General features: G+C 37.1%; 1 protein-coding gene across 2 annotated transcripts in view; it reads left to right on the top strand.

Annotated features, from left to right (window-relative positions):
* The window catches only part of fkbp15b (FKBP prolyl isomerase family member 15b), a 47,202-nt gene extending 33,061 nt beyond the window's left edge, over nucleotides 1-14,141 (top strand). Inside the window, exons 22-28 of one of the 2 annotated variants that reach the window (XM_062025393.1) lie at nucleotides 797-885; nucleotides 6,223-6,375; nucleotides 7,351-7,464; nucleotides 7,523-7,630; nucleotides 10,211-10,575; nucleotides 12,318-12,414; nucleotides 13,493-14,141. In XM_062025393.1, the coding sequence (XP_061881377.1) occupies nucleotides 797-885; nucleotides 6,223-6,375; nucleotides 7,351-7,464; nucleotides 7,523-7,630; nucleotides 10,211-10,575; nucleotides 12,318-12,414; nucleotides 13,493-13,570 (1,004 nt within the window). In that variant the 3' untranslated portion in view covers nucleotides 13,571-14,141. Of the gene's footprint in view, nucleotides 1-796; nucleotides 886-6,222; nucleotides 6,376-7,350; nucleotides 7,465-7,522; nucleotides 7,631-10,210; nucleotides 10,576-12,317; nucleotides 12,415-13,442 lie in introns of both variants that reach the window. The other variant, XM_062025394.1, reaches the window with a different exon arrangement.
* Nucleotides 14,142-17,957: the final 3,816 nt, after the last annotated feature.

Raw genomic sequence — 17,957 nt, 5'->3', positions numbered from 1 at the left:
TTATCTCATAATTATGACTTTTTAGAAAATAATTATGGCTTTTTATCTCGTTATTTTGACATTTTATCTAATTTTTTACCTTTTATTTCATAATTTCGACTTTGTACATCATAATAATGATTTTGGTCATGTTTTTTACTTTTTACCTCATCATTTTGAGTTTTTATCAAATAATTATGGCTTTTTAGTTCATTATTACGACCTTTTATTTATTTTTTTAACCTTTTATCTCGTAATCTCGAGTTTGTACATAATAATCATGATTTTTATGTCATGTCTTTGACTTTTGATCTCATCATTTCGACCTTTATTTATTTTTTAACCTTTTATCTCATAATCTCGACTTTGTACATCATAATCATGATTTTTATGTCATGTTTTTGACTTTTTATCTTATAATTTTGACTTTATCAAATAATTATGGCTTTTGATCTCATTAAACATTTTACCTCATCATTTTTACTTTTTGTGTCATAATTTCGACCTTTTATCTAACTTTTTTGCTTCTAGCTCATAATTTCGACTTTGTACATCATAATCATGATTTTTGTAATGTTTTTGACTTTTTACCTCATAATTTTGACTCTACCAAATAATTATGGCTTTCTATCTCATTCTTTCGACCTTTGAACGCCATTTCAACTTTTTATCTCATAATTGCGACTTTTTATTTTGTCATTTTGACATTTTATCTCATTAGATGTTTTTTTTTAACTTCTACTTGGATTCCAACAACACACAGCAAAGTGAATGAATGAATGATTGACAATATCTCCGTGTTGTGCGTTGCTTTCAGAGCTGAAAGAAAGTTCTCACGCTCACGACTCTGCTGAGGAACAAAGACGCAGGGAGGAGGAAGTCCATGACAAAGGTCATCTGGAAGCAGTGAGTACCCTATTTTTTGGAATATAAGGCACACTTAAGATCTTTTAATTTTCTCAAAATGGACAGTGCGCCTTATAACACTTAATTCTGCTTGTGCTTACCGACCTGGAAGCAATTTTCTTTGTTACATGGTGTAATGACAAGTGTGACTAGCAGGTGGCAGTCACACATAAGAGATACCTGTGGACTGCAGGTTGAGGCCTGTTGTTCAATAAATGACGCTAGCAAGCAACACCAAAACTTTGAAAATGTGGAACATTACACACGGCGCTTCAAATGTTTTAGTAGGACTTTGGTAACTTCTCCTGTTTTTTCTGAGGTTGCAGTACAGAGCAGAGGAATGTGTTCCAAAAATAAGTGAATAAACAAACCCCGTTTCCATATGAGTTGGGAAATTGTGTTAAATGTAAATATAAACGGAATACAATGATTTGCAAATCATTTTCAACCCATATTCAGTTGAATATGCTACAAAGACAACATATTTGATGTTCAAACTGATAAACTTTTTTTTTGCAAATAATCATTAACTTTAGAATTTGATGCCAGCAACACGTGACAAAGAAGTTGGGAAAGGTGGCAATAAACACTGATAAAGTTGAGGAATGCTCATCAAACACTTATTTGGAACATCCCACAGGTGAACAGGCAAATTGGGAACAGGTGGGTGCCATGATTGGGTATAAAAGTAGATTCCATGAAATGCTCAGTCATTCACAAACAAGAATGGAGCGAGGGTCACCATTTTGTCAACAAATGCGTGAGCAAATTGTTGAACAGTTTAAGAAAAACCTTTCTCAACCAGCTATTGCAAAGAATTTAGGGATTTCACCATCTACGGTCCGTAATATCATCAAAGGGTTCAGAGATCCTGGAGAAATCACTGCACGTAAGCAGCTAAGCCCGTGACCTCCGATCCCTCAGGCTGTACTGCATCAACAAGCGACATCAGTGTGTAAAGGATATCACCACATGGGCTCAGGAACACTTCAGAAACCCACTGTCAGTAACTACAGTTGGTCGCTACATCTGTAAGTGCAAGGTAAAACTCTCCTTTGCAAGGCGAAAACCGTTTATCAACAACACCCACAAACGCCGTCGGCTTCGCTGGGCCTGAGCTCATCTAAGATGGACTGATACAAAGTGGAAAAGTGTTCTGTGGTCTGACGAGTCCACATTTCAAATTGTTTTTGGAAACTGTGGATGTTGTGTCCTCCGGACCAAAGAGGAAAAGAACCATCCGGATTGTTATAGGCGCAAAGTTGAAAAGCCAGCATCTGTGATGGTATGGGGGTGTATTAGTGCCCAAGACATGGGTAACTTACACATCTGTGAAGGCACCATTAATGCTGAAAGGTACATACAGGTTTTGGAGCAACATATGTTGCCATCCAAGCAACGTTACCATGGACGCCCCTGCTTATTTCAGCAAGCCACGTGTTACATCAACGTGGCTTCATAGTAAAAGAGTGTGGGTACTAGACTGGCCTGCCTGTAGTCCAGACCTGTCTCCCATTGAAAATGTGTGGCGCATTATGAGGCCTAAAATACCACAACGGAGACCCCGGACTGTTGAACAACTTAAGCTGTACATCAAGCAAGAATGGGAAAGATATATATCTTGTCTTTGTAGTGCATTTAATTGAATATGGGTTGAAAAGGATTTGCAAATCATTGTATTCCGTTTATATTTACATCCAACACAAATTCCCAACTCATATGGAAACGGGGTTTGTAAATATTACAAGAAAATGTAATCAGTTTTGAATAAAAATGGTTCAACTCATAAAAGTGTTTCAAGTAAGTCAGATATTATTATTTTTTTAACTTTCAAGACTTTAAATTATTCAACAGCTTCAGATCTATCCATAGATTTAAAGCTGTTATATATTTGTATTCTTTTTTTATGTTTTATGCTTGTTTTAAAAAAAAACCCAAAAAAACGTTTTTTCATTATAGAAAAACACAAAATGTGCATAATTTAACAAGTTGCAAAGTGGAATACTTTGGATGAGATAATTACAGCCTCTAACACAGACCTGGGCATTCTACGGCCCGCGGGCCGCATCCGGCCCTTTGCGCATCCCTGTCCGGCCCGCGTGAGGCCAATCATAAATTACAAAATAAATTTAAAAAAGTATCTATGTCGAGTGTGCAATACAACGGTGCTGCTTTTGTTTTGAAAAGCGTTATTTGTATTACTTCCGTGTGGACGTATGCGCGATTGTGAGTGAATTGAACGGCGCAATCAAAAATGACAAAATAAAGTTTAAAAAACATCTATGTTGTGCGCGCAATACAACTGTGCTGCTTTTATTTTGAAATGTGTTATTTATGAGTGTATGTCCGGGGGGAACCTGTGAGTGAAGGTGCATAGAGACAAGTGATGAGACGCTAAAAAGAGAAAAGTTGATGAGGAATGGCGTGTTTTCAACAAGAAATGGACTGCCAAGTATTTCTTTACAGAAATTAAAGGTAAAGCCGTGTGCTTAATTTGTGGTACACAGCTTGCTGTGTTTAAAGAATATCATTTGAATCGCCACTACACGACGAAGCAGGAGGGAAAATACCGGAATCTGTTTTATGAAGCGCGCGCAAGGGAGGCAGATGCGTTGATGGTAAAACTGCAAACCCAACAAGGACTTTTTGCCATATTTCACACCCCCAGAGATGCAGCCGTCAGGACAAGTTTCGTCATTTCTCACAAAAGCGCCAGAAAAAGTAAGGCGTTTTCTGACGGAGAGTTTATTAAGGAGTGCTTATTGGACTCTGTTGCGCTGATATGCCCAGAGACATGGACTGTTTTTCGCTGGCTTTAATTGGATGAGATCTGCGATGTACGTGACACCGCCCAGCTGCTCATATTCTTACGTGGGATAACTGCCGACTTTCAAATTACGGAGTAGCTGGCAGCCATGCAGTCAATTAAAGAGACAACCACAGGTAATGACTTGTTCACATAGGTAAATGCGTGTTTGGACATGTTAGGACTGAAATGGGACAAGCTGGCAGGTGTGACAATCCAATCCAATCCACTTTATTTATATAGCACATTTAAACAACAAAATGTTTCCAAAGTGCTGCACAACAATATTAAAAACAATATTCAAATATTATCCTTAGCTCCACCAATGACTGAATAAAAAGAAAAAACAATTACATATAAAACCAATATAAAAAACAATATAAAATAAATATGATTAAAAACTATTTTTAACAACAGATGGTTGTCCAAATCTGACGGGGAAAAATGTTGGATAATGCAGGATAAAGTGACAGAAATTAACCCTGTGCAGAAATGGACATTTTTGCATTGTATAATACATCAGGAAGTGTTGTGTAAAACAGTGTTAAAAATAAAACCATCAAAAGCAATCTGCTTTTGTATAAAGTTAAGTTAGGTTAAATTAAATTATTATTATTATTATTATTATTATCATCATTATTATTTATCTTACGGTATATCAAAAATAATATTGAGCAAAATTTAATTGAAATATTGTCGTGTGGCCCTCTAGCAGTGCTCGGGTTGCTCATGCGGCCCCCGGTGAAAATTAATTGCCCACCCCTGCTCTAACAGGTCAATAATTCATAACACTGATTTTGATGCATTATTATTTTTGCAACTATGACCGTTTTTCCCCCAAAAACTCACACTATCCCACTCTAGCCGAAAAATGGTCCAACTCATAAAAGTGTTAAAAGTAAGTCACATATTATTTTCAACTTTCAACACTTTATATTCTTCAACAGTTTCAGATCTATCCATATATATAAAGTTTTTATTATTTGTATTATTTTTTTTATGTTTTATGCGCTTTTTGTTAAAAAAAACTAAAAAAAACGAAATGTTTATGGTAGAAAAACACAAAATATGCATAATTTACAAAAATACTTTAGATGAGATAATTACAGCCTCTAACCGGTCAATAGTTCATAACACTGATTTTGATGCGTTATTATTTTTGCAACTATGAGTTTTTTTTTCCAAAATCCCACTCTAGCGGTAAAATGGTCCAACTCATAAAAGTGTTATTATTATTAGTAAGTCATCTATAATAAAACATTTAAAATATCTCATAATTTTGACTTTTTGTCTCATAATCATGATTGTTGTCATAATTTTGAGTTTTTACCTCATAATTTCAACTTTTTATCAAATAATTGTGGCTTTATACCTAATTATTTCAACCTTTTTTTTTTTTTACCTTTTATCTCATCATTTCAACTTTTTAATGAAATAATTATGGGCTTTTTGTCTCATAATTTTATTTACACAGAAATATTCTGTAAATGTTTATTTACATATCTTAATTGTTTCTCAACAGTGTCTGTAACACGGCAGTAAAAGGGCTGATCAAACAAAACAGAAGTCATGGTCATGGACTCACTAGCTGCACAATCTAGCTCTCCAATCTGCTAAACAGACTCAATAAATCCACGGTGAAGTTTTGGTGAATTTACTGAGGAATTTACTTGACTGAAGCGACACAAAAAGAATGCCATTGTAAGTTAGTAATACTAACATAGAAACTGGTAGAAGTGTTAGCATACTAGCTAATGCTAAAAATGCTAGCTTCATTACATTACAATAGCACCTACAAATATGCATGAAAACACTCCTACAGACATCACACATGGGACGGTTTAGCGAGTAAGTATTATTTTAGTTATATTGTAAAACTTGGAGCGATGAATGAAGAATCCATACGAGTTGAAACGCTATGGACGGCCAGAAGATTGAATAGCACTTTTACTTCCGGTTCAAAGGACTGAATGGAAGGACACTGCAGAAACTGCAATGAGCGAACTTCTCCAAAAAGAAGGCGCTGTAGCACAAACAATAAAACACCTTCTCAGTTAGTTTGCTTGATGACCATCAGTAGGTACAGTAGGTACCCAGTAGGTACCCCTGTGATTTTGCCAAATATCTAGGAGATTCTTGCACGTGACGTGGGACTACCCAGGACCAGTTGCAGTATGTTCAAACAACCACCAGGTAGCATCTGTGAGCAGATAATACTTTTATCATCTCTTTTTCTTTTTGACTTATCAGGTAGTGCATTCTTCACTCACTCTTAGAGTGAAAATTGAGGCAAAATTAAACATTTATCGCCGCGCCATTTTATAAGCCGCATGGTTCAAAGCCTAGGAAAAAAGTAGCAACTTATTGTTGGGAATTGAGGGTAAAGTATTGCGATATATTGCCATGTTGATGTATTCCCCCTGACCCCAGCAGAAAGTCAAACATTTTCCAAATGCTGTAACTTTCATTAGAACATACTGGATTGGCTATTTCATCGGGAAAAATACTTTTGATGTTTTTTTTTTTTTTAGTCCCGTCAGCTGCGAGCGGAACTAGAGGAAAAGTGCAAGGTGAAGTGTGAACAGGCCCTAACCTCCGCCAGGGAACACCACCACAAAGAGATGGCTGAGCTTCAGGAGGAGAGAAATCATCTGCTGCAAAAACTTCATGAGCTCCACCAAAAGGTACGCGTTTGCCTTTTTAGCATCACAATGAAATTCCAAACAATACCATTTTTACCACTTCCATATTTCTCTTCCATCCTTAACTTTAACAATCAAATTGTTGTAAGGTTACATGGATGAGCTTTCGTTTTATTAACGAGCTGAACTGTCCTGTATGTGCTGCTTTGCCATCACTTACACAGACACAAGTCCATTGGGTGCCCTCACAAACGACCAGAAATCACAAAAATCCTTAACTTTAACAGTAAAATTAGGTTAGGGTTAGATGGATGAGCTTTCTCTTTATTAACACGCTGAACTGTCCTGTATGTGCTGCTCTGGCAACACTTACTTAGACAGAAGTCCCTTTGGTGCCTTCACAAACGACCAGAAATCACAAAAATCCTTAACTTTAACAATCAAACTGGGTTAGGGTTAGATGGATCAGCTTTATCTTTATTAACACGCTGAACTGTCCTGTATGTGCTGCTCTGCCAACACTTACATGGACACAAGTCCCTTTGGTGCCCTCACAAATGACCAGAAATCACAAAAATCCTGAACTTTAACAATCAAATTGGGTTAGGGTTAAATGGATCAGCTTTCTCTTTATTAACAAGCTCAACTGTCCTGTATGTGCTGCTCTGCCAACACTTACATAGACACAAGTCCCTTTGGTGCCCTCACAAAGGATCAGAAATCACAAAAATCCTTAACGTTAACAATCAAATTGCTACAATGATAATCATTTAAAAAAAACACATTGACATTGGCAAAGGAGCAGATGGACATTGGGATATGAGGGCTGTGTGTGTGCTTGGAAGAGGAGCCGCTGAACCGGAGTAGCTCTTCTCCGCTGTGAAATAAGTCTGCTCTGGCATGTGACATGTGTTTATGTATGCATACAAAGCATGCACATGTAATTTATTCCTGAATGTACACACGTTTGCATGTTTCCCATAGTCTCTGTCTCCCTCTTGTGTCTCTTGTGTGAAGTGCAAAGAGCTGGAGACACTGAAAGAGGCTGCCAAGGAGACACAAGAGAGACGAGAGCGCCACCTGGAGACCAGAGGGCCTGAGCAGCACACTTCCGTGGACACAGCAGCAGAGGTCGTAAACACGTTAGCGCGCAGGTGACACTTTTGACTGAGCTGTTATCGACCTGCAGGTGAAACGTGTGATGAATGGAGTGTTTCATTCCTTGCGGGGAGACTTTGAATCTGGTCAATCTTACACTGGCCACGCAGTGCTCAGTGTGATTGTCAACACTATTAAGGTGAGAGTTACACACATCAGTCGGCTCTATAAACTATAGATCGACCCATATGGGTTATTAGTAGTCAAGGAGGCCGATATATTCATTTGCAGTAAAAGTTAGTAAAACATGAATATTATATGTCAGTAAACAGCTGGACAATGTTTTTTTTAACATTATTTTTTAGGTAGGTGGGTCCAGTAATGACATGTTTGATGCTGTGATTAATTTATCATCAAAAAACATCAAACACCTTTATTACGTGTCTAAGAGGAGCATCAACATTTTATTTCAAAATGGTAAAATTGGTCAAAATATGACATTTCTCTACATCACAATAACTCTTCTACTCCATTTCATACACTTTTATAACACTTGATGGATACATTCTAAGGTTTCCTTGTGAAATTTTGAGAACATTTAAATTAAAAAAATGTCTGCGCTCCTTGAAAGGGAATCGTGTGCTTACCCAAAAAATTGTTCAAAAATATCCCAGATTACCCAGAATTCCTGGTTTTCCGGCACATTTTCCCCCATTGAAAATAGGCTATTTTCCAAATATGCACAACTCCCACATTTCTCACGCGATGGGAACCATTCCACTTTCAACACCGTTCACTCACCTTGAAGAATCAAACTAGCATTTTTCCGAGTTCAAAAAAATTCCAGGAATTTTCACCTCTTGCCGGAAAGTTTTCACAATCGACATTTTTCAACCAATTCCTACCATTTCACAGTCAAAACATTCCTCTTAGTTGGGACAACAAAAGTTAGATTTTTTTTTGTTGTACAAATTCCCAGTTTTCCCAAAATTCCCAAATTTCCGAAATACCACTTTTCAATTCTGTTACCACATCACCATTTGCCAACCGATTCCAAAAATTCCAACACCAACTCATTCATATCATCAAAGACAATTGTTGTTCAAACATTCTTTTTTAGGTAGGTGGGTCCAGTAGTGACATAATGTTTGATGTTGTGAATAATCTATCATCAAAAAACATCAAACACCTTTATTACGTGTGTCTAAGTGGAGCATCAACATTTTATTTTAAAATGGGAAAATTGGTCAAAATATGACATTTCTCTACATCACAATAACTCATCTACTCTATTTTATACCATTTTATAACACTTTATGGATTTAATACATTTTAAGGTTTCCTCCTGAAGTATTGTCAACATTGGAAATAAAATAATTCTGGACTCCTTCACATAGATTATAGTTGACACATTTTTCAAGATGGCTGACATCATTACTTCCTGAATTGTTAAAGAAAGTATGAGAGTGTGTGAGCTGCTGCCTGCTACACTTTACTTACCGTATTTTCCAAAATACGGATCGCACCGGTATATGAACCCCTACCCAATACATTTTAGAAGAAAAAATATGTTTCCATATATTAGCCGCACAGGACTATAAATCGCAGATATATTCGTTGTAAAATGAGTTATTTACGCAGAAATATTCTGTAAATGTTTATTTACATACCTTAATTGTTTCAAAACGCGGCAGTAAAACAGCTGATCAAACAAAACAGAAGTCATGGACCCACTAGCTGCGCCAGCTAGCTCTCCAATCACCTAAACAGACTCAATAACTCCACGGTGACGTTTTGGTAAATTTACTGAGGAATTTGTGAAAGTGAAACAATACATAAAGAATGCCATTGTAAGTTAATAATACTAACACAGACACTGGTAAATGTTTTAGCATATTAGCTAATGCTAGTGATGCTAGCTTGATTACATTAATATGTATGAAAACACTCCTACAGACATCACACATGGGATGGTTTAGTAAGTAAGAATTGTTTCAGTTGTATTGTAACAAGTACAAACGTTGCCTGGAGCGGTGAATGAAGAATCCACATGAGTAGAAACGCTATGGATGGCTAGGAGACGGAACGGCACTTGGAAGGACGCTGCAGCACCTGTGATGAGCTAACTCGTCCAAAAGATGGTGTCTTAGCCCAAACCATAAAACACCTTCTCAGTGTATTTCCTTGTTTGTTTTTTAATCTATTTGTACTATGGCCATCAGCGGAAAAAAAATCCATAAATTAGCTGCACCGTTTTATCAGCCGCAGGGCTCAAAGTACTGGCTTGTAGTCCGTAATTTATATTAATCTCACAAAGTTTGGATTTGGGCAGAGATATCTGCGAAGTAGATCTCGCAGTAGCGAAACAAACAAAACGGAACCAGTAAGATGCCGGGAAAGAAGGACAAAAACTGGATTCCTCATTTTTTTTATTAAAAATAGACGTTTTGAAAGCCAAGCAGACGAGATATACCATGTACACGCGAGCAACACTTAGGACTGTGAATCTTTGGGCGCCACACCATTCGGTTCTGTTTGATTCTTGGGGGAAAGGATTCGATTCAGAATCGATTCTCGATTCAAAATCAATACTTTTTTAATAACATTGGGTGCCAATTGTATGATGAACTAGCTGAAACAGCTCTGATAAATGTATTTATTACTTAAAAGAAAACTGATTTTGTTTAATAAAATTCTGCCCAAACGTTTACTAAAGTCGACTAAGAATTGTGAAGAAAGGTGATTCATTTGAAAATGAGGGTTGTGTGATTCCTTCCAGAACGTGACGCTGACTCTGCTCAGTGGCAAGGATGGCCACAGCGCTAAGAAGGAGGTGTCGTCGGGCCAGGAAGAGGGAGAGAAAGTCCTTGTGAGGGAAGACCGAAGAGTGGAGACACTTGGTGACACAAAGAAGGACCATGGCCACACGCGTGAGGAACCAGGGTCCGGCCCAAGGGCCCAGTTAGAAAGAAAACGGTCGCTTTCACCCACGGAGTCCAAGGAGCACAAAATGGCAGACGTGGAGGAACAAGTGGATAAACCACAGCCAAGAACGAAAAAGTCCGACTCTCAGGAATCTTTGAGGATTCCTGTCAAGCCACCTCCACACCCAGAAGGTCAAATCATCCTAGGTGAAGACCAGAGGTGGGTCCTCACCTAGGCTTCTATGTAGTGTTGTTCATGGTCTCGGGTCAGGCAGCCATCTTTGTTGACAGGCGGGCTCACCAGACAACCGCCTATGGTTTGGTTTTCAGGGCCCCTACCGGTCATTGGCGGTCTAGGAGGCCGAGGTGTGATATTGGGAGGCCGTGTTCATTTGCAGGAAAAGTTATTTAAACATGAATACCAGGGCTGGGGGATTTTGGCAAAACTATTAATCGTGATTATTGTGTGAATGTCCAATCATTCACACAATCATGATTATTGAGTGAATGTCCCAGCATCCACACAATAATCACGATTATTGTGTGAATATCCAAGTATTCACACAATATGATTATTGTGTGAATGTCCAATCATCCACACAATAATCATGATGACTATTGTGTGAATACTTGGACATTCACACAATCATCATATTGTGTGAATACTTGGACATTCACACAATAATCATGACTATTGTTTGGCACTCAGCAACAAAGGGTTGGAGTTGGGGGTTAAATCACCAAAATGATTCCCGGGCGCGGCGCCGCTGCTGCCCACTGCTCCCCAGGGGGATGGGACAAATGCAGAGGACAAATTTCACCACATCTAGTGTGTGTGTGACAATCATTGGTACTTTAATTTTTAATTTTAATACTTGGATATTTACACAATAATCAGGATTATTGTGTGAATGATTGGACATTGTGTGAATGTCTAATCATTCACACAATAATCATGATTAGTTTGTGAATGTCCAAGCATTCACACAATAATCATTATTATTGTGTGAATGCTTGGACATTCACACAATAATCATAAATGCTTGGACATTCACACAATATGATTATTGTGTGAATGTCCATGCATTCCCACAATAGTCATAATTATTGTGTGAATGTCCATGCATTCCCACAATAGTAATAATTAGTGTGTGAATGTCCAAGCATTCACACAATAAACATGATTATTGTGTGAATGTCCAAGTATTCACACAATAATCATGATTATTGTGTGACTGTCCAATCATTCACACAATAGTCATGATTATTCTGTGAATGTTCAAGTATTCACACAATAATCCTGATTAATGTGTGAATGTCCAAGTATTCACATAATAATCATGATTATTGTGTAAATGTCCAAGTATTCACCCAATAGTCATAACTATTGTGTGAATGTCCAAGTATTTACTTTTTTTTTATTCTACACCAAAAATGCATCCATTTATTATTATTATTTTTCCACAAAAGTCCACCGCACAAAGTTTTCATTCGTTCGGAATCGTTCAGGTAATAAAATGTCCAGCTTGACCGGGAATTGTGCGCTTACCCAAAAAAAGGTTTAAAAAAATATCCCAGACTACCCAGAATTCCTGGTTTTCCGAGACATTTTGTGAATGGGCCACTTTCCAAACAGGCATATCTCCCACATTTCTCACCCAATGGGAACCGTTCCACTCTCCACACCTTCCACTCACCTTGAAGAATAAAACTAGCTTTTTTCCAAAATCAAAGACATTTCAGGAATTTTCATCTCTTGGGGGAAAGTTTTTGCAGTCTTCATTCCGACCATTCCCCCTTCAAAACTTTCCTCTTAGAAGGGACAACAATAGTTAGAATTTTATTTTTTTACAAATTCCCACTTTTCCCGAAATTTCAAAATACCACTTTTTGATTCTATTTATAATAGATATTTACAAAAAGTTTGCATTTTTGTCAGAGGTATCTTTTCTGCCGTCTCAGTCTGACAGACGACCGTCCAAAGGAAAACGGAGCACAGACTCGTTCCCAGAAGAAGGCTCATGACAAACACGTTCTGCAGGAAGAGGAAGACGAGCAGGTCTGGAAAGTCTCCAACCATTTTTTCTTCTTTCAAATCCTCTTTTGCGCCACCGTGATGGAACCACTTTTACCCTTCACGTGTGTCAAGTGCAAAATGACTCTTTTTTTCAGCAGCACACAGGAAGTCAACATTTTGTAGGACTCGACAAAAACTATTCAGTTTAATGGCAAAGACTACTTCTTGGAATGGCAACTGCATACAAAATCTACTAGATGATACTCGCAAATGGTGCTCGGAAATGTAAAAACTGGACAAGATAGTGGTTATTATTAGTTGTTATTATTATCATTAGTTATTATTATTATTATCATTAGTTATTATTATTATTATTATTATCATTAGTTATTATTATTATTATTAGTTTGTATTATTATTAGTTTAATTATTATTATTAGTTATTTGTATTAGTTATCATTAGTAGTAGTATTAGTTATTGTTATTATTAGTTATTGTTATTATTAGTATTAGTTATTATTATTATTATTAGTTATTGTTATTATTATAAGTTATTATTATATATAGCTCGGTTGGTAGAGCGGCCGTGCCAGCAACTTGAGGGTTCTAGGTTCGATCCCCACTTCTGCCATCTTAGTCACTGCCGTTGTGTCCTTGGGCGAGATGCTTTACCCACCTGCTCCCAGTGCCACCCACACTGGTATAAATGTAACTTAGATATTGGGTTTCACTATGTAAAGCGCTTTGAGTCACTAGAGAAAAGCGCTATATAAATATAATTCACTTCACTTCATTAGTTGTTATTACTATTAGTTATTATTATTAATTATTATTAGTAGTAGTAGTAGTAGTAATTATGATTAGTTATTATCATTATTATTAGTAGTTATTATTATTGTTATTAGTTATTATTATATTAGTTGAAATATTAGCATTTATAAACACACGTTAGCACATTTCCAGATACTAGGAACAAATGTGATACTTTGATTACAAACCTCAGTTCCCTTCCTCATTTACCACCAGTTCTTTCTTCAAGTCAGTGGTGTTTCTCACCTTCTTTGTCAAAGTGCCGGCAGACCTGACGGTGGTTGATTAGCGGTCGATTCTGCTCCCGCAGAGCCTGAAGGGATGTCCGCCGCTGTTTGACGAGGACGAGGACGAGGGCGACAACGACGACGTCAGCTGGTTGAGCTGAGACAGTCAGCAGTTACCTGCCAGGTGGGAACGTATCCATGGCGACCAGAACCTGTAAGTACCTGCCAGGTGGGAACGTATCCATGACGACAAGAACCTGAGTACCTGCCAGGTGGGAACGTATCCATGACGACCAGAAGCAGTGAGTCCCACCATCAGAACCAGCAATGTTGTCAACAACATCGTGCTCCTTTGTAGCCTTCATGGAGCTACTGTAAATGCTAACATTTTACACTTTGGCTAACCTGAAGTAAATAAAGGTTACTTTTTAACTCATGGCTGAAAAGCATTTTTAGTGGTGGTTGTAAAAGGTGGGGTGACATGGTCTACTTGTGTACTTAATATGTGCTTCTGTCCCCTTCTCAGGACCACTTCTTCTTTCAACACGTGTTGTTAGCACTACTGGCAACTCCTTTGCTTCCGGGCCGGATCATTTGGTGAATTATTTAGTAGAAATGGAACATTTTCATAGCTACAGCGTTAAAAACACAAACTGTCCAAAAATTAAGTTGGACAAAAGTGAAAGAAGACAGCAAATTAAGTACGCCACACCTAAATAATATAAGTTTATATAAGTTCACAAATGTTACTTTTGAAACATTTTCCAATCAATTTTTACAAGTTTTGTGAACTTTCTGTTTTTTGAATTTGTTAAAACTTTGTACAATTAAATTTGGTGATAAGTGAATATGCAACAAAATTGGGTTTATTAAAAATGAATGTTAGCCTGCCAACAGTTAGCATAAAATGTATCAAGTTATATCACTCTGTTTTTTTTAAGTTTGTTAAAACTTTGTATAATTTAGTTGGTGATAAGTTGAAGATGCAACAAAATTCGGTTTAATACACATGAATGTTAGCATGCTAACAGTTAGCTTAAAATGTATCTAATTATAGCACTCTGTTTTTTAATTTGTTAAAACTTTGTATGATTAAGTTGGTGATAAGTTGAAGATGCAACAAAATTATGTTTAATAAACATGAATGTTAACATGCTAACAGTTAGCATAAATTGTACCAAGTGATATCACACTGTTTTTTAATTAGTTAAAACTTTGTATAATTAAATTGGTGATAAATTGAAGATGCAATAAAATGATGTTTAATAAACATGAATGTTAGCATGCAAACAGTTAGCATAAAATGTACCAAGTTATATCACTGTTTTTTAATTAGTTAAATCTTTGTATAATTAAGTTGGTGATAAGTTGAAGATGCAACAATATTAGGTTTAATAAACATGAATGTTAACATGCTAACAGTTAGCCTAAAATGTACCAAGTTATATCACTGTTTTTTAATTTTTTAATGATTTGTATAATTAGGTTGGTGATAAGTTGAAGATGCAACACAATTAAGTAACATTTTCAAAAAATTGTCCAAAAATTAAGTTGGAGAAAAATGAGAGAAGACAGCAAATTAAAGGCCTACTGAAATGAATTTTTTTTATTTGAACGGGGATAGCAGATCCATTCTATGTGTCATACTTGATCATTTCGCGATATTGCCATATTTTTGCTGAAAGGATTTAGTATAGAAGAACGACGATAAAGTTCGCAACTTTTGGTCTCTGATTAAAAAAAAGCCTTGCCCCTACCGGAAGTAGCGTGACGTCACCGGAGGAAGGGCTGCTCACATTTTCCTATTGTTTTCAATGCAGCGAGAGAGATTCGGACCGAGAAAGCGACGATTATCCCATTAATTTGAGCGAGGATAAAAGATTTGTGGATGAGGAAAGTGAAAGTGAAGGACTAGCGTGCAGTGCAGGACATATCTTTTTTCGCTCTGATCGTAACTTAGGTACAAGGGTTCATTGGATTCCACACTCTCTCCTTTTTCTATTGTGGATCACCGATTTGTATTTTAAACCACCTCGGATACTATATCCTCTTGAAAATGAGAGTCGAGAACGCGAAATGGACATTCACAGTGACTTTTATCTCCACGACAATACATCGGTGAAGCACTTTAGCTACTGAGCTAATGTGATAGCATCGGGCTTAACTGCATATAGAAACAAAACAAATACGCCCCTGACTGGAAGGATAGACAGAAGATCAACAATACTACCAAACTCTGGACATGTAACTACACGGTTAATGCTTTCCAGCTCGGCGAAGCTTAGCAATGCTGTTGCTAACGAAGCCATTTAAGCTAACTTAGCTACGGAACCTTGACAGAGCTATGCTAAAAACATTAGCTCTGCACTTACGCCAGCTCTCATCTGCTCATCACGACCCGTGCTCACCTGCGTTCCAGCGATCGACGGTACGACGAAGGACTTCACCCGATCACCGATGCGGTCGGCGGCCCGGAGACGGAGGAAGTCAAGGTGAGGTTGTTCGGCTAGCGTGTCTGCTATCCTCAAAGTCCTCCTGGTTGTGTTGCTGTAGTCCGTCACTAATACACCGATCCCACCTACAACTTTCTTCATTGCAGTCTCCATTGTTCATTAAACAAATTGCAAAAGATTCACCAACACAGATGTCCAGAATACTGTGGAATTTTTAGATGAAAACAGAGCTTTTTGTATTAAATTCAATGGGCTCTGAATACTTCCGCTTCAACGGTTGACGTCACGCGCAAACGTCGTCATATCGAAACGTTTTCAGCCGGAAGTTTGCCGGGAAATTTAAAATTGCACTTTATAAGTTAACCCGGCCGTATTGGCATGTGTTGCAATGTTAAGATTTCATCATTGATATATAAACTATCAGACTGCGTGGTCAGTAGTAGTGGGTTTCAGTAGGCCTTTAAGTACACCACACTTAAATAAAATATATAGAAGTTAAAATGTTTTACTTTGATGCAACTTTAAAAAATTGTTGCAACATTTTTCAATCAATTTCTTCAAGTTTTGTGAACTTGAGTTTTGTTTTAATTTGTGAAAACTATTAAGTTGGTACTAAGTTGAAGATGAAACCAAATGAAGTGTTCCATTTTGCAAACATGACAAAATACTTGTGATATTTCATGTCCCAGATAAAGAATGTCTTGTAGGAGACGTGGATAAAACTGAAGAGATGTTCCAGGACTGTCCAGCAATGACCACAAAAACTGAAGAGATGTTCCCAGTATGTCCAGCACTGTCTATGAGCATCTGGACTAGATCTGACCAATCTAAGTCTCTGAGCATCTTGACTAGATCTGACCAATCTAAATCTATGAGCATCTGAAATAGATCTGACCAATTTAAGTGTAAGTCTAGATGTGACCAATCTAAGTCTAAGACTAGATCTGACCAATCTAAGTCAAATACTATATCTGACCAATATAAGTCTAAGTCTAGATGTGACCAGTCTAAGACTAGATGTGACCAATGTAAGTAAAATACTCGATCTGACCAATATAAGTCTAAGACTAGATCTGACCAATCTGAGTCAAAAACTAGATCTGACCAATCTAAGTCTATGAGCATCTGGACTAGATCTGACCAATCTAAGTATAGATGTGACCAATCTAAGACTAAAATTATATCTGACCAATCTAAGTCAAAGAATAGATCTGACCAATCTAAGACTAGATATGACCAATCTAAGTCAAAGACTTGATCTGAGTGACCAATCTAAGTCTAAGACTGGATCTGACCAATCTAAGTCTACGACTAGATCTGACCAATATAAGTATGAGACGAGATCTGACCAACGCAAGTCGAATACTAGATCTGACCAATATAAGTCTAAAACTAGATCTGACCAATCTAAGACTAAGATTATATCTGACCAATCTAAGTCAACGACTAGATCTGACCAATCTAAGTCAAAAACTTGATCTGAGTGACAAATCTAATTCTAAGACTGGATCTGACCAATCTAAGTCTACGACTAGATCTGACCAATCTAAATCTACGACTAGATGTGACCAATTTAAGTATAAGACGAGATCTGACCAATCTAAGTCTATGACTAGATCTGACTAGTATAAGTGTAAGACGAGATCTGACCAATCTAAGTCAAATACTAAATCTGACCAATATAAGTCTAAAACTAGATCTGACCAATATAAGTCAAATACTAAATCAAATCTAAATCTAAGATTATATCTGACCAATCTAAATGAAAGACTGGATCTGACCAATCTAAGTCTATGATTAGATCTGACCAATCTAAGCCTAAGACTAGATCTGACTAATCTAAGTCAGAAACTTGATCTGAGTGACCAATCTAAGTCTAAGACTGGATAAGACCAATCTAAGTCTACGACTAAATCTGTCCAATCTAAGTCTACGACTAGATCTGACCAATCTAAGTCTACGACTAAATCTGACCAATTTAAGTATAAGACAAGATCTGATCAATCTAAGTCTACGACTAGATCTGACCAATATAAGTATAAAACAAGATCTGACCAATGTAAGTCAAATACTACATCTGACCAATATAAGTCAA

The sequence above is a fragment of the Entelurus aequoreus genome, linkage group LG17 (assembly GCF_033978785.1).
Source record: "Entelurus aequoreus isolate RoL-2023_Sb linkage group LG17, RoL_Eaeq_v1.1, whole genome shotgun sequence".
Taxonomy (NCBI): domain Eukaryota; kingdom Metazoa; phylum Chordata; class Actinopteri; order Syngnathiformes; family Syngnathidae; genus Entelurus; species Entelurus aequoreus.
The sequence above is the reverse complement of the archived record's forward strand: the minus strand, read 5'-3'. Positions and strand labels throughout refer to the sequence as shown.